This window comes from Python bivittatus, unplaced genomic scaffold (assembly GCF_059951505.1).
Source record: "Python bivittatus isolate LINGU-HERP-01145 unplaced genomic scaffold, Pbiv_v1 ctg000080_np1212, whole genome shotgun sequence".
In the NCBI taxonomy this organism is placed as follows: Eukaryota; Metazoa; Chordata; class Lepidosauria; order Squamata; family Pythonidae; genus Python; species Python bivittatus.
In genome coordinates, this window is record NW_028277035.1 from 42,525,420 (window position 1) to 42,546,570 (window position 21,151).

At 40.9% G+C, this 21,151-nt stretch overlaps 1 protein-coding gene across 4 annotated transcripts in view; it reads left to right on the plus strand.

Moving 5' to 3' along the window:
* The window catches only part of HRH2 (histamine receptor H2), a 52,862-nt gene extending 38,289 nt beyond the window's left edge, over nucleotides 1–14,573 (plus strand). For 2 of the 4 annotated variants that reach the window (XM_088133907.1, XM_088133908.1), the window contains exon 3: nucleotides 11,855–14,573. In XM_088133907.1, coding sequence (XP_087990033.1) covers nucleotides 11,855–12,041 — 187 coding nt within the window. In that variant the 3' untranslated portion in view covers nucleotides 12,042–14,573. Of the gene's footprint in view, nucleotides 1–5,632; nucleotides 5,775–6,379; nucleotides 6,486–11,854 lie in introns of all 4 variants that reach the window. The other 2 variants (XR_015794814.1, XR_015794812.1) reach the window with 2 other exon arrangements.
* Nucleotides 14,574–21,151: the final 6,578 nt, after the last annotated feature.

The following is a 21,151-nucleotide window of genomic DNA, read 5'->3' on the forward strand; positions in this document are numbered from 1 at the left end:
GTGTGCTACCAGTGGCGTGTTCCGGCCCTCCTTGCTCACTCCCAGGTCCTGACCAGCAGGTTCATAGGGGCCCTCATCTCCAGCTGCTGCTGCTTAATGCCAGGTCAGTTAAAAACAAGGCCCCCATCATATGTGACTTGATCACTGAGGAGGGGCAGACCTGGCATGTATCACCGAGACCTGGCTGGGGCCTGGGGGGGTGCCCCTCTCAGAAATGTGCCCAGCTGGGTTTACGGTGTGGCACCAGCCAAGATGCCAGGGCAGGGGAGGAGGGGTGGCTGTTGTCATCCAAGAGTCTCTAGTGGCCTTCAGGGGCATTGCTCCACAAGTTTCTGGCTGTGAGACACTGTTTCCTAGGTTGGGTGCCCATGAACAGTTGGGAGTTCTACTACTGTACCAGCTTCCCTGCTGCGTGGCAGCCTCCCTGCCTGAGCTGCTGGAGGCCATCTCGGGGTTGGCGGTGGAGTTCCCCAGGCTTATGGTTCTGGGAGACTTCAACCTGCCATCCCTGAGACAGTCCTCGGAGGCGGCTCAGGAGTTCATGGCTACCATGGCAGCCATGGGCCTGTCTCAAATTGTACGGGACCCAACCTGAGACAGTGGCCACATGCCGGATTTAGTTTTCTTGTCTGAGCAATGGCAAAGTGATCTGAGGGGAGATGTACAGCTTTCCCCGCTGTCATGGTCAGATCATGTCCTGGTGACCCTGAGTTTCTCCTATGCCACCCCCCTCCGCAGGGAGGCAGGACCCATGTGATTGGTCCACCCCCAGCACCTGATGGACCCATCAGGGTTCCAGAGGGAGCTGGGTAGCATTCCCATGGACCTGCTGCACAGTCCAGTGGAGGCCCTGGCTGCTGCTTGGAATAGGGAGGCAGCCGGGGCCTTGGACAGGATCGCGCCTAGGCGACCTCTCTTGCCACATCAGCCCCGACACTCCCCGTGGTTTACGGAGGAGTTGAGGGAGCTGAAGAGGGTTAAGAGATGTCTAGAGTGCCGCTGGAGGAAGACATGGACTGAATCCGACCGAACACATGTTAGAGCTCCTATTAAGGCCTACATTGTGACAATAAGAGTGGCAAAGTGCCAATACTTCTCCGCCCTTATCGCGTCCGCAGAGTGCTGCCCGGCAGCCCTGTTTGGGATCACTAGATCCCTCCTCGGTAGGAGGGAGCTGGAGATTCATTTGCAGGGATGCATGGAGGATAAGATCGTGCGGATTCGTTCAAAGTTGGACTCCGAGCATGGCGCAGGGTCTGGGGAGATACCAGGGGATCGTTCTTGCCCAGTTATCTGGGAATGGTTTGATCCTGTTGTTCCTGAGGAAGTGGACAGGATCCTCCAGACTGTGAGGGCCACCACTTGTCATCTGGACCCAAGTCCCTCCTGGCTGCTGAAAGCAGCTCGGGAGGTGATATGTGGTTGGATCCAGGCGATAGTTAATACATCCTTGCAGGAGGGAGTGTTTCCGGCTGCCTTTAAGGACAATTTTTGTCCAGTCTCCCACCTCCCCTCCTTGGGAAAGGTGGTTGAGAAAGTGGTGGCATCACAGCTCTAAAGGGTCCTGGAGGAAACAGATTATCTGGACCCTCATCAGTCAGGTTTCAGGCCCGGTTATGGAACGGAAACGGCATTGGTTGCACTTATGGATGATCTCTGGTGGGAGCGGGATGGTGGAAGTGCGACCATCCTTGCTCTCCTTGATCTCTCAGCGGCTTTTGATACCGTTGACCATGGTATCCTGTTGGGACAGCTCAGGGATTTGGGGGTGGGCAGCACAGTTCTGTGCTGGTTCACCTCCTTTCTTCAGGGCTGGTCCCAGTCGGTGGTGATAGGGAGCGAGAGGTCCCATCCTTGGCCCCTCCTCTGTGGGGTTCCGCAGGGTTCGGTTCTCCACTCCTTTTCAACATCTACATGAAACCGCTGGGCGAGATCATCCGTCATCATGGGATGAGGTATCATCAGTATGCTGATGATACTCAATTATATATCTCCATCCCTGGTGAGGCAAGTGATGCCGTGACTGCCCTCTCGTGGTGCCTGGAGGTTGTGAGGGTCTGGATGGGGAATAACCGGCTCCAGCTGAACCCTGGTAAGACGGAGTAGCTGTGGGTTAATGGCTCCTCTGTATCCGGGATGTTGTCATTGTTGGTGCTGGATGGGGTAGCACGGCCCCAGACAGACCCAGTGCGTAATTTGGGGGTCCTCCTGGACTCACGGCTCCTGCTCAAAGAGCAGGTGGCAGCCGTGGCTAGGAGGGCTTTTGCACAGCTTCGGGTTGTGCACGAGTTACACCCCTTCCTGGATCGGGATGCCCTTTGAACAGTCACTCATGCCCTGGTTATCTCCCAGATAGACTACTGCAATGCACTTTACATGGGGCTACCCTTGAAGAGTATCTGGAAGCTTCAGCTGGTCCAGCCACGTGAGCTATTTTTGGGGCCTGAAAGAGGACCCATATAACACCTTTGCCCGTGAGCTGCATTGGGTACCAGTTTGCTTCCGGGTCCAATTCAAGGTGTTGGTTATCACCTTTAAAGCCCTACATGGCATGGGGCCAGACTACTCGAGGGACCGCCTCGCCCCCACGATTTCAACCCATCTCACAGAGAGGGCATGCTCCGGACCCCCTGGGCAAAAGTACTCCAACTAGCGGGGTCCAGAAGGCGGGCCTTCTCTGCTGTAGCCCCCGCCCTTTGAAACATCTTGCCCCCAGAGGTGAGACAGGCCCCCTCACTCCTGGCCTTTGGGAGGGATTTGAAGACCTGGCTCTGCCATCTGGCCTGGGGTAAGGAGGGAGGTTGTCAGAAATGGGATTGGCTAGCTCCCTAGAGGCCTAGTGCAGCTTCCATCAGCCTCTTGGATTTTTTTCTCTTCTTTCCATCTGTGTAGATGTGTTTGTCTTTTTATAAATTTTAATTATGTATTTATTGTTTTAACTTGATGTAAACCGCCCAGAGTCCCCCATTGCGGGGAGATGGGCGGGGATAAGTCTATGTATAAATAAAAAAATAAATAAAATAAATATTTATTTTTCAGAAATAAAATGAGCTAACTTGAAGTCAGGTATGATAATCTGCATTTTTAAACAGCAAACCAAGTCTTTGTTGTTGTTCAGTCGTTAAGTCGTGTCCGACTCTTCATGACCCCATGAACCATATCGCGCTAGGCCTTCCTGTCCTTCACTGCCTCCCTGAGTTTGCTCAGTTTCATGCTCATTGCTTCAGTGATGCTATCTAACCATCTCATCCTCTGCCGTCCTCTTCTCCTTTTGCCTTCAATCTTTCCCAGCTTCAGGGTCTTTTCCAAGGAGTCCTCTCTTCGCATTAGGTGACCAAAGTATCTGAGCTTGAGCTTCATTATCAATCCTTCCAATAGCAGTCAGGGTTGATTTCCTTTAAGATTGACTGGTTTGACCTCCTAGCAGTCCAGGGGACTCTTAAGAGTCTTCTCCAGCACCACAGTTCAAAGGCATCAATTCTTCGGCGCTCAGCCTTCTTTATGGTCCAGCTCTCACAGCCATACATTACTACTGGAAAAACCATAGCTTTGACTATGCGGATCTTTGTCAGCAAGGTGATGTCTCTGCTTTTTAATATCCTATCTAGGTTTGCCATAACCAAGTCTTTACTTTGCCTTAATTGTCAAAGCTTCATGTCCATCAATTTCACATCTATTGTTTTCATAGAATCATAAAGTTGGGGATCATCTAGTCCAATTCTCTACTCAATGCAGGATCTGCTAAAACATTTCCAAAACTATCCAACCTGTTTTTGAAAACCTGCAGTGAAGGAAACATACAATTTCACGAGGCAACTTTTTTCACTGGTTGACAGCTATAATATTTAACCTGAATCTACTTCCCCACAGGTCCAACCCCTTGGTTCTGGTCATGCCTTTCAAGGCAGAAGAGTATACATCTACTCCCTCCTTTGTATGACAATCTTTTTGATATCTGAAACCTGCCCTCCCCTCAGTCTTCACTTCTCCATACTACACATGCTCAGTTTCTCTAACCACTCTTCATAGGACTTGATTTCCAGTCCCCAGGTCTTGCTATAAAAGTTCACAACATATATATTTTAGGGTACTCTTGCAGATAGATGTGTGGCACTAGTAGACTGATATGAATTATTATTGTTGGTTGCACAGTCAGCCAAATGTTTAGACTGGATGTGGCATTTTTATCCAGCTATTGAGTCCTTCCCAAGGACCTGGGATAGGCAGATGTTGTTTGATGGTGTTAAAGGTATTGTCACAGGATGTAAGCTGTTCCAAGTAAAACTGCCTTTTGCAATTGACTGATGGTGATTTTGTCAATGCCGATGGTGATCAAGTGGTATTCCAGATGTTTAGGGATTCCACCCAAGGTCCCTATTATTATTGATACTATCTTTGCTTTCTTTTGCCACAGTTCTAATTCTATTTGTATTTCTTGATTTTCTCCAGTTCTTTCTCTTCTATTCCATTGTCTCCAAGTATTGCAATATCTACTGTCCAGACCTTTTTGTCTTTCTTGTCAACAGTTGTTAAATCTGGGGTGTTATATGGCAGGTGCTTGTCTGTCTGAATTCTAAAGTTCCAGAGCACTTTAGCTTCTTCATTTTCTATTACTTTGTCTGTTTTGTGGTCCCACCAGTTCTTGCTTGTCAGCCATATGTTTAGGGATTGCACCTAAGACGCCTATAACTGTTGGTATTATCTTTGCTTTCTTTTGCCATAGTCATTCTACTTCTATTTATTATTATTAAATGTTTGCAACATATATATTTTAGTGTCAGCTCAGCTACACTCTCGCAGATAGATGTGTGGTACTAGTAGACTGATATGAATTATTATTGTTGTTGCACAGTCAGCCAGATGTTTAAACTGGATTTGGCATTTTTATCTACCTATCAAGTCCTTCCCAAGGACCTGTTCCAAGTAAAGGTGCCTTTTGCAAATGACTGATGGTGATTTTGTCAATGTCAGTGGTGTTCAAGTGGTGTTCCAGATGTTTAGGGATTGCACCTAAGGCATCTATAACTATTGTTACTATCTTAGCTTTATTATTATTATTTTAAGCTAAAAAGGAGGAAGCTGAATCTTCTCATTGTCCATTTGTTTTTAACTACTATAATCCAAATACCATTGTGGGGCTCTAAAATCTGCTCATGTATAGCATTTGGAGGGCAGAAAACCTTTGCCTTTCCTCTCATACAGGCTGCACTTTTAATTCCCCTCCCCAACCAGTTTACATAATACATCAAGACCTGAATTGTGTCTGTACCTCACATGTTCAGACTGACTCTGGAGGCAATCTTTAGATTGCTGTTTTGACCTGTCAGACATGAGGAAAAATAAGCTCATTTTTCCTGCAGATGTAACTACATTACCAGTCTGCTCTGAGCTGTAATTCTGATTTTCCTCACTTGTTCATCTTGAGTCTAGAACTGAATGACATAGACCAGATCTCATGGAACTAAGTCTGTCATTGGGCAGCTGAGTAGAGTAATAATAGCCTAAAGGTTGTATGAGCATATATATCTTAAAACTATTATTATTCTATGTCACTGACAAATGTTCTCCCTCATTCTCCCCCCTCCCCCCCCCCCCCCCCGCCTTTCTCCCATTCTTATTTTAACCTTTTCAGCTCTGGGCCTTTTCCATAAACTGCAGACAGGCCAGGCCAGTAAGAGTAGTCACTGTGACATAACCCTGACTGTCTCTTCCAAAATCTACTGAGAACAGAAGGACACAGTTAGATTTTCTGCTGAGGAAATAGGGTCCCTCAGGTGAGTATCTGGGAAGTCACATCTTAGAATGCAGTAATCTTCCATTTTTTTTCCAGCTCCTTATATCTGAGAGGTCATGTTAGTCTCTCTGTAATATATTTGTTCATTACTACAGGTAGTCCCCAGTTTAACAACGAGTTCCATTCCCAAGGTCTGTTCTTAAATTGGATTTGTATGTAAGCCAGTACAGTATTATTGTATAATACTGTATAAGTAGTATTGTGTAATTAACTTGAACCATCGTGTATTTAACTTGAATCATTGTGTATTTAACTCAAATTTTCCTACAATAGGCTCCATTCTTAACTATGAGTCATCTGTAACCCGGGCGTTCTTAACCTGGGAACTACCTGTATCTCTGTGTGGGCAATAGTATTATGATGCTTGTTTTTCTTTATTAGGCTGAAGCCTAATAGCCTAATAGCCTTATAAATTTAATTTCTATAGGCTATAGAAATTAAAATAAACAAATAAATGGCTGCTAGACAAGGAACTATTTTCGTCCAAATTTCCTATTCTTTTTCTGTTGAATGAGAGGTTCTGAAAGAATATCACAATGTCACATTGTCACAGATACATTTTATTACTTTCTTTACTGTATTCAGGATGCTTTAGAACAGGATGACATGTAACTGAGTGGCAAACTTGCTTTCTTCTTTTGGTATACTCCCCATCCCTTGAAGTCTCCTTTTTGAAAGAGCAGATCTGCAGGTCTGTATGGTTCAGTTGCATTGCTAGTGAGAATGAAACTGCTCTTTGACATTTCTACTTGAGGATCTGCTTCCCACTGCTTTCACCGTTGTTTTTGCACAAGTATCAGTGTTCTTCTTTATCCCTTTCACCAACTCCTATGGTCTTGCTAGGCTGTTTAAAAGCCATCCCAGAGGGGACTGTGTTTCACTAGCTTTTTTTTTTTTTTTTTTAAGAATATCTCATCATTTGCAACACTTTGGAGCAAACCCCTTTCAGCTAACCAAGAATACAGGTAGCATTCAATCTCTGTAAAGAATCCCAATAATGCAGGCTAAGAATTGCCTCTGGATCTAATCCATAATAATACTGGAGCCTGACTCACACCTGGAAACTCAGTTATTCAGAATTTAATCAAGATATTATTTGTTGGGAGTCTGGGCAGGGTTTAACAAAATAAGGTCAGAATCACCTCTGCATACCGTCCCACAACCCTCTTCTGCTGATAACATGCCCTTTCTGTTCTGCCTCAGTTTTATTGACAGTGTCACAGGGATTAAAAAGCAGAGGTCACCTTGCTGCTAAAAACCAGATACAATTGTTGTGCTGGCTTCACACGAGGCAGTTATAGCCTTGTGCAAGATCTCATGCAAACAGAATCCCTGCCATTGTAGAGAAGGGAGACTTAAGACTGCACTGCTATCAGCAGCTGCTTTTGAGGGATTTACTCTCTGCAGCCCTTGGAACAAATTAGCTGAAGTAATAAATCATATGCCACCTTTTCAGCCTTGAAAATTAGATTTTTATGCAAGAGGCACTTGGCCTTAGCGTATCGATGTCACAGTCAGTAGCAACCTTTTGACCACGTTTATTGCAGAGATGTAAAAGCAACAGGATAGCAGTAATGGCTGAGTGATACCTTTTGAATAAAAATGAACACAACCATGGGCAAAAGTGGAACTTTCGAACATGAACAACCTGCTTGACAAGCCTGTAACCCTCATTCCTGAGGCCAGCTTAGGTCTATTCCTCACACCATTACCTTTCTGTTGGGAATACCCTTCATGTTTTAAAAAGGCTGTACAAGAATTTCTCAAGAGTCTAGTTTACATCCAGCTCTAGATGTCCCTCTGCTTTGACTTTGATTCATGTCATTTGCCTTGAAGAGAAAGAGCACTGAAGAGAAAGATCATGCTTTACATCAGGGAAGTCCCTTCAATAGCACAAGGAACATTCAGTGCTCAAACTCACAACAATGTACAATTTAAACCTCACGTGAAAAAGAAGTTAGCTGAAGCTAAACACTGAATCTAAAGCAATTGCTGCAGTTTGACTGTTCTGTTCCTGTATCAGTTTCAACATTAGCTGAGTATTTCCCTGTCTTACATATATTATTCCATAGTATGTGTGTGTGTGTAGAGATAGAGATACATGTATGTGTATATATATTAAACACACCATATCTGCTGTCAAAAGACAGGGACTTACCACAAAAGCTGAGGAGGAGGCTCGGATGTAAAGTCCTATAGTAAATCCACATGTCTTAAATTGGTTTTAGCAGAGAAGGGCTTCTCATTCTGAAGATGAAAAGAGCTCTGTCATCAGCATCATCAGTCAGGTTTAATGGGTCATATTGATTGCTTAATAAAAGCAGAGATAGACTGTCAGGGCTTACTAGCATATTTCCCAAAGGAGCCGCAGCAGTTTACACAGGAAGGGGAGGAGGAGTCTGAAATTAAACCATTGCCATAAAATCAGCAGTGCTTCAAAACAATAAATAGAAACATTAAAAATGAAGTTTATTTTAAACACAGAAAAACAAAATAGGTAATAGGCAAACATAAAATCTGCCTGGGCCTGGTGTAGTTATTGTCATCTCATCAACAGGTTGAACAGGTCTTCAGTTCTTTTCTGAAAGAAGACAGTGAGGGACCAGGTGGGCATATTTTGGGAGAAACTTCCATAAGTGGAGCACTGTTAGTGAGAAGATCCTACTCCTGGCAACCACACTGTGAGCCAAACTTACCAATGAAAGTACAGGCAGAGTTTCTCCAACTAATCTCAATGTGTCTGTTAAGAGACAATCAGAGGAGCGAGCTCATAAGGTTATGAGGCAGCAAGACTCATGGCAAAATATGTCAGTGTGAATCAGTGCAACTGTGCAGTTTCTGAAATGTAATCTGTGCAAATCATAGTAGCTATATGCGCAGGTACCTTATAAAGATATTGTTAAATTCACATGACACTTCTGTATGAGTATCTCTCAGGCAAAAATATAGAAGCAGGCAAGCTTATATGCTTCTGAAGCATTCAGAGGGGAGTACAGACTAATATAAACTTGTCCAATATATATTATCTGTGGCATACTACCCAGAAAGAGAACCCTAGCTAAAACTCAACTGAAGATACTTATTTGTGATTCATTTTGATGAAAAGCTCTCCTCTGTTCTGTAGTTTCTGAGATTTTTCAAGGCATAACAATGAAAGTGACTGCAAAAGGCAACAACAACAACAACAACAACAAAAAGAATAGTGTGCCAGAGATCACCTCCTGGAAAGTATTTCTTGTTACTTTTAAGCAAAAAAACCATTTTTGCTTTTAATTACCTCCTAAAAAAGCTGGGTACAAAAGAAGAAAAGTATTTTGTGGGAACATGAAATTTCAATGAAATGAGGCTTGATTTAATCAGGATTCAGAGAAATCTCTCCTTTTTCTGCAAACAACAAACCTGCTAATATATGGCTTAGCTGTAGATTGAACTATTTCATTAGACTTGCCAAACTGTGTGTGGATTTATAGTTGTTTCCTCTCACTTATGTTTCTAAGCAGGCCTAGCAGTAAACCCACCTGCTCAGTGTGAAGCTTTTGCAAATAACCCATCATTAAAAATGGATAATGGTCATCAGTTTCTGCTTCTCCTGTGCATTCTGAGTAGTTCCCTGAGGCAGAGATGGAATCTGTTTTTATTTCTTTTTTTTTAAGGGGCCATCCATAGCAAAGAGTAGTTCAATAACTGAATTTTTACTTTTCCACTTTTTTTTCTTATTGTTTCATATTCTCTATGATTGACCCTGGATTTTTAGATTTGCTACAAATCACAACTGGTGCAAAGCATCTGTGGAGCAGTTTCATTTTTCATAAGTTATTCCTCTTTCTTATACAAGGTTTTCATTAGTAACTCTGAAGCTGTTTGTTGAGGGACACCACTGCTCAACACTCCTGGCCCCATAGACTGAAATATGTGAAACTGCTCAGCCTAGAGGGAACTGACCACCCATTCTCCATAACTCTGATTAGAAAGTTCCGCACATCCTGCTTCACTTGAGAATGTCTGCAAGTGAAATGCTTTATTAAATAATGACTAACCTTTTCCTTACTTAATATAGCACCCTGCAAGTGATATCTGAAAACAACTCAAGCAACCTTACAGCATAGAACAACTTACATCAAACAGAGGGCCATTCATTCATTCATTCATTCATTCATTCATTCATTCATCACATTTATATAGCCCTTAGCAGCATAGCAGAGGGTTAACACATCAAAAAAAAATAGAAAGTGGCAGGCACAGGACAAAGAAATACATGTTGGGATTCCTTCTTTTAATTTACTCGTTAATTAAATCGATTGGTGAATGTCAATTCCTAGACAATCATAAAATTATATTAAAGCACATCCTCTCAAGTCAAAATCAAAACCTTTATTTAAAATCTATTTTTAGAATGGTATATACAGCCTACCTTCTTTTGCTTCAGTTGTCAGACCAGAGCAATATGAATGTTAGATTATAACTAATAATAGTTATTAACTATTAATATTTATATTAACTAATTATAATAAACTAATAATATTTATATTATTAAACCATGCCCTCTTGTATGAGGTTTTGCACTTAAAAATATTTTACTTAAAACATTTTTATTTAAAAATACTTGCATTAAATATTTTTAAAATATTTAAATAAATAACTGTGTTGGTGGTAAAGATGATGACAACAGTAATATTCAATTCAAGGTGTTGGTTATTACCTTTAAAGCCCTTCATGGCACAGGACCAGGTTATCTGAGGAGCCGTCTCACCCCTGTTATATCAGCTCGCCCCACTCAGTCTGGCAGAAAGGGCATGTTGCAGACCCCACCAGTCAAGGAATTTTGACTGGTGGGGTCTGGGAAGAGAGCCTTTTCTGCCGTGGCCCCCACTCCGTGGAACAACTTACCACCTTAGGTGCAGTGTGTCCCCACTTTCATGGCCTTCAGGAAGAGCGTGAAATTTTAGCTATGTCAGATGGCCTGGGGGCCAGATGGGGGCTCACACCAATGGAATTGGCTTGTGGCGTAATTGATTCTACACACACACACACCCATCATCTTGAATGTTTTTAGTCTTTTTATGTATAAGGTCTTTTTATATAGTCTGACTTTTTAACTAATTAATGTGGGTATTTATATTTTTAACTGTTTTCGGGTTTTACTTTAATTATGAGCCACCTAGAGTGCCCCAGGGGAGATGGGCAGCATACAAATTTAATAAATAAATAAAATAAATAATATCCTCTCATAAACACAGAATCTGGGAGGACATCAGGGGTCACAACTAAATCCCCAAGAGGCCACATATAGCCCCAAGCCACAAGTTGTGTATCTATAGGTTAGAGTATATGGAAACCCCCCACCCCCCCATGCACACCCATATTCAACTAATCTCTTTTTTGTTGAGCAAAAAAATCCAACTTGGTTTTTACACAGTTGACATATCTTACAGGGTCCTGAAGAATGAATGGGTAAATTCTAATGAAAAGAGGATATAACCTAAAAAATAGAACCAATTTGAAAAGGCGTGTTGGCCCTGCCTTCACCCTAATAGAAGTACAGTGTATTTTCATATGTCACCCATAATGCAAGGAGTGCATACAGTATAAATGTTGCCTGCATATACTCTGTATAGAGCAGAATTTTCAGTATCTCAAGACTTGTTTGCATGTATTCTTTTAAAATGCAAGGCTAAATAGTATAGATCCTATTCGCAAATTGGGCTTCATAGTAACTAGTTCACATCTGTATTTTCCTTTTCATGGGTAATTTTTTATCCCATGCATAAGCTAGGATAAAAAGAGTATTTCTGAGTATGAATGCCTAAATGGGAAAATTAATAACTGGATTTTAATGTGGGACCAACTAGTATATATAAAGTGAAGGGGTGATAAAACAAAACTAAAGTTGTAAAGAGGTGCTAAATTATAGTTCAGAATGCCTGCATCATACTTCTTATTAATACAGATATGACCTAGAAAAAGACTCTGAAAAATGAGATCATTAAAACAAAACTTGAAAATTATTGAAAATTATCTTCCAGTCATATATCTGTATTTGGATTTGTTTTCCACCTCTAGGAATCAGAATCTACCATGTGATACCTCATCTTCTACTATCCTGCCCTTCTGTCAAAGTCTTTGGTTGGCCAAAGTTCTACCTAAGAGGGACATGTGGATCCGAGTGTTCAAGCAATCAATAGCAAGTGGACAGAACACAGAGCAGCGCTCTGCTTCCCATACAGTTATCTACTGTGTCTTCTCTTAAGCCAACATGTTTTTCTATGGAACTGAAAATAGTGAATGATGAGCCAAGATGAACCAAAGATGAATTGGAAGTTCTTGCATTTCACTGTTGCATGAGATTTGTTGTAAAACAGTTGACTCTGCTATGTAATGTGTGCTGTTTTGCACATGTGGAAGAAAGTGGAGATTAATTTCTGAATGTCCAAACTCTGTAGAAAAAAGCTTTCATCTACTTCCTATCAATTCGTTAAGATTATTCCTATCCAAGAAAGCAGAAGAAATGCCAAGAAAAGGGAAGAAATACTGACATTACTGGAGACTACAGAATTTTCTCTTTCCAGTATAAGGGCATTAAAATAATCCTGGGGCTCTGTTCTCTGACAGCCATACTATCAGAGTCTTCTAGTATCAATATTTCTGATAATTCACTTTTAATGCCATCAACTATTCAGACAATCTTTCTTTTTGACCTAATCTACAAATGGCATATAGCATTCACTCACAATGTCTTGCATGTCAAATATAGTTCAAATAACAGATTTTGAAAACCAAGAGTATAGGGGGGAAAGGAATAAGGCAGGAAAAGAAGGGTGGGTTTGGGTAAAGCAAGGAGGAAGAACCATTGCTTTCATTTACATATTCATGACAGTATAAGTTCTTCCTATTCTTTACTTTCCTGACAGAGAACAATGTATATCCTGGAAATATTTCTTTCATTTAAACATTCTAGAATCACTTGCACATTGTCAAAACTTCAGGTAAAATATATTTAACTAAAAAAAATTAGAGTTTTGAATATTTAATAGACTCAATTGTTTTCATTGACAAAATATTTGGTTTTGTACATTATAGTTAAAAAAACTGAAAAAGAAACCAACTAGTAAAAATATGTTTTTAAATGCTATTTCATATTGTCATTCTTTATATTTCATGTTGGGATAACTTACATTGGGAACAGAAAAGCTATGGCCTTTCAAATTTTGCTCATGTGTACTCCCAGAATCCATGAGGCTCCTCATCTGGATAGCTTCAGATTAAAAACAAAATTATGACTGAAAGCCTTTAAATGAGAGCAAAAGAGGCGGTGGTGATGTAGAAAAAGATGTTATTTTCAGAGACTGAAATGTTTTCTAAGAGAATGTCCTTTTTGCTAAGAGTATCTGACAATAGAGTGTTTTGTTGATTCAAATGCCCTGTCAGCAATAGGGCAGTAGTAAGAAGAAGCAGTGTTTACTATCTTTCCTGATTTTTTATTTGTTTATCTGAAAGGCTTTTAGACCCAATGAATGCTCAGCTTCACTCAGTGCCATTAAAGTTCTGCACTGAAGTGTAGTGAAGATTCAGAAGGGGAAGTCTGATATCTCAGTTTCATCTCCACGGTTGGAGGTTCCCTTCCAAATTCTCCATAGGAGAAGGGTCCTATGGCTCTTAGGTTGCTGTCCCAGGGACCTGTTTAATGAGGTTCTTTCAAGAATTTTCATTAATAACTGTAAGGCTAGGACTACCAGACCCACCTTGCAACATACAGGCTTACAGCAGAGGATTTGAGTCCTAGGTAGGCTTCCTCTCTTTGTAGTACTTAAAATTACTCACCAACTTAACTTTCTTCATGTTCATACAAATGCTAGGTTTAATTGGAATGCACCATGTTACTCTTAAAATGAAATCTTTTCTTTCCACTTTTCAAATATACACACTGCGCATTTTCCCAGATGGAAAAAGGACTGCACTCTTTGGTTTAACATCTCAAGCAGAGACTCCCCCGCCTCATGCCATGGGCAGTGTGCCAGATGATAAAAACCACAGCAACATAGCACCTTTAATGTCCTTGACAAGACACTGCTCAAATAACCATATTGAAATGATGCAAAAAAAAAAAAAAAAGAAAGAAAAGAAATGGACAGATGAAGCCCATTAATTAACTCTTTTGAAGCCTTACCAGACTGTGAACAGGAAGAAATACTGAGACAATTGGATGAATTGAAACAAACACTGCTGTTAGCCTGAGCAGCAGCCAAACTTTTAATTGACTTGATGTCTTTGGACCTCTCATCTGACAGCAACTCCACAGAAAATCATTACAAACTCTCTGAATCCTGTAATCAAACAACTCCGCCAAAGAAGGAAAATAACCTACACCCCAACAAGCCTACATGACCTTCTATTCAGAAACAGCCCAAACTGATTCCATCTTGTTCAGTTTCAGATAATGACAATCTGTTTCATACTGTACTATCTGAGGGCCTAGATCAGAAAAGAGGACAAAAGGAGGTTACTGTATCAAGAGTATATTCTAACCAAGATCTCCAGCTTGCAAATCCAGCCAGGCCCAAAGATAGCAAACTGATAGCCCAAAGTTGCTGCCTGCTGATGATTCCCATTCTGATGAGAACATCACCACAACGTCATCAGTATGTCTTCTTGCACCTAGACAAGAACATAATGCTTCAAATACCAATTGCCTCACCCCTAAGGCTCCAGGTTAAATAAAAGCCACTTCTTGGAATATTGCTTGGTGGCACAATAAAATGGTGGATACCTGTTTTGAACAGTACCTGTCAGAATTTAACATCATTTTATTACAGGAGACATGGTGCCTGGGTATTTCTTCTTCCTTGCCAGGATTCTGCTCATATACCATCCCTGCCACTAAATTGGGTTTGTATGGAAGAGTAAGTGGTGATTTATCAATTTTGATCTCAGCTGATACGAAAGGAAATATGCAGCAAAGGGATTGGTCAGATAGTAATTATATCCAGGTAGTCCAGATAGGGAGCAAACATTCTGGGTTAATTCTTTGCATTAATGTCTATTTTCCAACAGGACAGAACCCCGATCTGTGGTTCAGGGCCTGGTCCTCCCTGCAAACCCTTTTGGAGAGAGCTGAACAAATACTATCAAATGCAAATATTCTACTGGCTGGTGATTTTAACAGCAAAATTGGCCAAAAAAAAATCAGCAGTTATGTAAGGAAGATGCAGTTTAGTCCAGAGGATGAATGGTATTTGCCCTGGTCCTCCATGGACAAATTACTAAACAAACAAGGGGGTTCCTTATTGAATCTGGCCTTTACATATAGGCTGTACAGTCTCCATGGCTCCAATTTGACAGTTCTAATGGGCATTATACCTTTCTAAGCTCATTTGGAGCCAGTGTCATTGATTACATCTTGATTTCTCCTGTATTCATTTCCCAGGTTAGCTCCTTTGATGTCCACAACAAAATAGAGAGGGATCAATTACCCTTGGTTCTGACCCTTTTATCTTATAAGCCCCCCCTGCCCCCCCTGCCCCCCCCTCCCCCAGCAAGGTACCATAATCTTGATGGCATCACCCAGGTTAAATATCGTTCTAGATGGAGCCCTAATCACTGCAAGAAAATCACTGCTTTTTTAAATTCACAGATGCTGAATCAAAGGCATCTTGCACTACAATCCAACTCCAATGTATTATCATATTTTTAGTTCAATTAATAGTGTGCTAAGCTCCCAGCTTACGACTACCTGTCATCCCAGTAGGAATAATACCAGGAAGAGATGGTACAACCAAGACTGTGGAAACAAAATACAAGTTCTGAGAAAACTACAGAGGAGAGTTAGAGAGGAAAGGACAGATTCCTTGATTCAGTTATTGATCTAATTTCAATCTCAATATAAGGAATTATTAAAGACTAAGAAGTTATCCTACTATTTGGATCAATGGAGGGAACTTGGCCTCAGCTTAATTCAAAAAAATGAGAGGAAATTTTGGGAATTGGTGGCTAATGGTATTTCCACACATAGCACCATGCCCCAGCACAAAGTTGGACCCAATATTTTTCCTCCATTTATAGCTGCCCATATACTGAGCCAATAATAGTCTCTAGTGAACTAAACATACTATCAGAGTGGCCAGCTGTCTCAAAATCTGAGTGTAAGCAGCTGATTTCAACCTTGGCCCTTGGAAAAACTCCTGGAGAGGATATGATTCCTCCAGAGGTATATAGGATGAATAGTAGTGGAATTATTTAACATAACACATTTTCATCTGATTTCTGAATTATGTAAATAGCATATGCATTTGTCACTGGACAGTTATGTTAAGGAAACTACTAGGGGTGGCATCTAAACATTTCTTTAAAAATAGAAAAAACGCATAGGACAAAAAGGCTACTGATATGTACATATGGATGCAACTTTAGAATTCTATAGATGCAAAATTAAAATTGTTACTATCTTACCATAACAGACAACTTTATGGCTGCATGGTCTGCTCTCTAGGAGAGAACTACTCAAGGCAACTTCAAGTCCCTTACTTTGGGCTGGCTATAGCTACATCTGGAATCAGGGTGGATAATTTGTTTAGCCTAAAGTCCAAGTTGCCTCTTAGGGACAACTGCCTGGGGACTGCATGATAACGATCAGCATCAGAGCTCAGAGTGGGCATGCTCCCTCACATGAACATACACACATACACATGCATACAAACACACCTCCATACCTCCCATTTTTATATCCATATACTCTACCCATTTGCATTTTCACACAGAGAAAGGAAGGAAGGAAGGGAGGGAGGGGCAGGCACTGGAAACCAGAAAAAGGGGAGAATGTCCCCAAGCACCAGAGAAAAATCTACAGGCAGTGAGGGAAGAAAGAGTGCTGGGGGGCTTCAGGAAGCCCTTTGGGAATTGAGATTGAATGCCAAATCTAGTCCATAGGAAAGAATGGTCCCATTCCTGAAGTAGAAAAGATTTTCAAATAGAATGTTATCCTCTGACAATTCTTCAATTAGAAGATAATCTTCTCCAACTTGTAAAGGATAGACCCTAATTATAATGATTGGTCTCAGAAGTATGACAATTTCTAGTAGGGTCCTCAGCTATTGCTAAAAAATTTAAAACCTAAATATTTAAATATTTAAACTCGGATGGATCTAGGGACAGGAAGCCAGCATTTGTTTTAAATGCAAAGACTATATACATACCCATTTCTATCACTACAAGGAATGGTATTGATGATAATGACCTTTGCTTTTTTGATAACCGATACCTAAAGCAAAACTAACCTGGCTGATTTTTAAAACAGGAATTATTATAATAGCTCAGAGCTTGCTTGCCATGAGGAAGACTTAACAGCATAGCGTCCACATAGGACAAATATGATTTTCAAGTGGTTTACAATTCTTTGTGGATAACAGACAGCATATTGGTAGGGATTCTTCCATAGATTTATTCCAAAGTCTCAATCCCAACATGTTTCAAAGAAAAAACTCTTCTCCAGGGCAATAGTTAAAATAGGAATAGCACTCAAACTAGCCAGGGATGAAAACCTTTTCTTTGTCAAGGGTCATATTTCCTTACAAATTTTCCATAGGGAAGGCACAAAGCAAACAACTGATAGGGGCAGAGTCAAAAGTTGGTAACAACCCCTCCCCACTTTCTGCTTTTCCTGACATCCCCTTCTTGCTGAATGGCTCTCTCTCCTCCCTTCATTTTCTTTTTCTTTTTCTCCTTCTGACACTCTCAACTCCTCCTCCCAGGCCTTACTCTGCCAGGGAAGGGTTGTCTATCAGAGATCTGCAGAGGGCTATTGCAATCAGGAAAAGGCCACAGGAGACCAACCCTCCATGTTGCCCATCTTACAAGAATCTTGATTTATAACAAACCCACTGGCTTAAAATAAGAAATGGCAACACATTTCCTTACATATTAAAATATAATGCATACTCCATTATAAAAAGAAAAATAATTGCACAAGGAGGGAGGATTTGGAGCAGATAGAAGTTGTAACTTGTTCATCTCCAACAACTTTTCTGTTCCAAATGCCCCGTGGAGATTTTCAGTTTGGTTCGTGTTCTGAAAGGAGGCTTTCAGATTTGGGAATCACAGGCAAGGATGTGCGGTAAAAGGCTTTCCAGTGCCACCTATTGTCAGATTTGCTCTCTGTGGAATTTCCTTTAGCACAGCGGCATTCTGTCTGTATGATATTTGTTTCCTCACAAAGTATCTGCAAAATGCAGACCATACTCAATGAAAGAGGCTGACAATAATCTATTTATTAGACACACCAAAAGTCAGTCTTTCATCTTGTCAGTTCCTGGAAGTAACTATACTGTGCTATTGAACAAACTTGGACAATCTTCACCTTTCCAGGCTCAAGCTGAGAGTGAGAACTCCATTGTGGAATTTTCATTCTAAGGGAAAATGTGTATTGTAAACCCACTGGCTTAAAATAAGAAATGGCAACACATTTCCTTACATATTAAAATATAATGCATGCTCCATTATAAAAAGAAAAATAATTGCACAAGGAGGGAGGATTTGGAGCAGATAGAAGTTGTAACTTGTTCATCTCCAACAACTTTTCTGTTCCAAATGCCCCAACTTTTCTGTTCCAAAATCATTATCATAATTTTGATCTTTTAGGGCAGGGCACAGACATTTATAGGTATCTTCTGTTTTGCTCTTCTTGGATCCCTCATAATTTCTTTTTAGCACATATTATAACTCTTCAACATGTGTGGCATCAAATCAGGGGCAACTGTAGAGGAGTCGAAAAAGTCAATATAGTGGCCCTGACATTTCAATCAAAGCCCTGCCCCTTTTCTACATGCATTGCACATGCCATCTTAACATAAACAAGGATTTGGTCAGGTCATGAACACCACCTTCACTTTTTTTACCCCCTTCGAGGACACCTTGCAACAAATACTGTATGCACATGTTATGCATTGCACAGATGTTTGTGCTCTTCATCTTTAATCAGAATAGCATTACAACATGTGAAGAAGAGTTGGGCTGATTTAAATCAAGCTGACTTAAATAACTGATTTGAATAGGTTAGATAAATGGGCTAAGTTAAAGAAAAGGGCTAAGAGTGACAGAATGTATTTGAGAGAAATTCTTCACATAGAAATTGACTTATTCATTCAATTTCTAACCCACCTTTATTTCTGGACAGCTCAAGAATGTGTACATACCTAATACTCTCTTCTCTTATTTTCTCCACAACAACTTTGTGAGGTGGGTTGGGCTAAGAGAGAGTGACAAGCCCAAAGTCACCCAGCAGATTTCATGCCAAAGGGAGGACTAGAACTCATAGTCTCCTGGTTTCCAATCCAGCACCTTAACCACTACACCAAACTGGCTCTCATTTTCTCATCTGCCAAATGCATAGATATTGAAGGGGGGTACCCGACTTGAGGGAAAAATCCTGGAACTCTGTAACAGACAGAGATCTGACATCACTATATAAAATGCCAACACACTTTTAGATTACAGAAGAATAATTTCCAAATCAACTGAAGAAATATACCATTCTACCCTGTATTTTTCCAATCTTACCTCAACTATTATATCTAGATTTGGCCACAATGATTTAAGAAAGGCTAGACAAACGGGAGCAAATTCAGCCAAGGATGCCCAGGAGACTGGAGACTATGTTCTCTAAAGTGAGAATGAGGGGACTGGATTTGTTGGTATAGCACCTGAAAATGTGTCACAAACAAGAAATCAAAATTTGGTTATCATTCCATAATGCGCATCATGAAATAATGAATTTAAGTTATAGGAAGGCAGATTCCTGATGCAAGTTTGGGAAAACGGCCTAACAGTATGACTGCTTGATAGTGCAATTAACTACCCAGAGAGCATTAATTGAATGTGTTTAACCCGGAGTCAAAGTATTTAGGTTTGTTTATTTATTAAATGTGTATCCCACTATAGATTCAGGAGTTCAACGTGGTGTACACAACACTCTTCCTCCTGTTTTTCCCCACACTAATAACCCTATGAGGTGAGTTGGATGGAGAGAAAGTAATCAGCCCAAAGTCCACCAGGGTCCACCATCTGGGCCAAGGTGAATTAGAACCTGGGTTTTCTCACTCCTAGTCCACATCCTAACCACTACACCACACTACAGTATTTGAAAGATGTTTCAGACATCATTATCAATGACAATAATGTGGTAGGTCAGCTGAAGTCGAGCCAAAGTCAAACGAAAGCTTCCAGTCTCTCTGAGAATGAATAAGCCTGTGACTTCTGGGAATAAGCTTGCCTTCTCATTTAGGGTTTAGCTTTTGAAGAGTTGCCCTGAAACCCAGATGGGTACATGGGGAAGGGCATGGTTGTGATTGTGAGGACACTGTAGGGAGAAGCAGACCCCAGACCAGGACAACAGAAATGTACAGTTGGTGAAAACTGAAATTTCAAATCTACGTGAAATATTGATTTCAAATTCCAGTTTGTGCAAATCTGAAATTGTGGCTACCCAGGTTTGGACTGCAGAATAAAGGCATGCCTTTTTTGTAGCTGTCCCTCTCTTTTGGAATAGTGCTCCGTTCAAGGTCAAGTCAGCACAAACCGATTGCATTTAGGAACGCTGCCAAGATTTGACTGTTCCCAAAGGTTCTGGGGGGTTCTGGGGGACTGACGCTATAGCATGTCTCCTTCCTGCAGTAGATGATTGGGCACCATCCAGTTGTGTGAACTTCAACTCTCAGAAATCTGTGTGATGGCCATGCTGTCTAAGAAACTGGGGGTTTAAAGCCACATTGGAAGATACTCACATTGAAGAAGTCTACAGTCTGTGACATGTGATAATCTCCTAATAGTATGCTTATAATTCTTGCCTATGAGAATTCATCCTTGACCACTGTACCCCAATGAAATAAGGGGGAAAAAAGGAAAGAAAACAAAAAGACTTCATTTTTAAGAATTACAGGCTAATCTAATTGCAAAAATAATTGCAACCAAAGTGATTCATTACCATGCAAAGAATTGTAATCTTAAGAAAGAATTGCCTTAGTCATCAGATCAAGTTTTGGACTAGGTTTGCTTTTTTATTAGATTGCAGTCAGGAGAGGAGTAGTTCTGCTCATTTTTATGGTGGGCCACAACTATCACCTGAGGAAGACGTACCTCTCTTTTATTGCATCTAATGAGGTTTAATCTTATGGCCTTCCAAGCTTCTTCCACATATTATTAGTTTTTCTTAATTGACATTAATGAATGCTGGACTGATATAAGCCCTACTCAGCCATTCTTGTTACATGTAACATCCAGTAGGGAATCTTCGCCAGTTTGAAAGTAGCTCCAGGGCATTTGTGCTTCCAGGACATCAGTAATGTTGGAGAACTGAGGTTATTCATTTTTGCT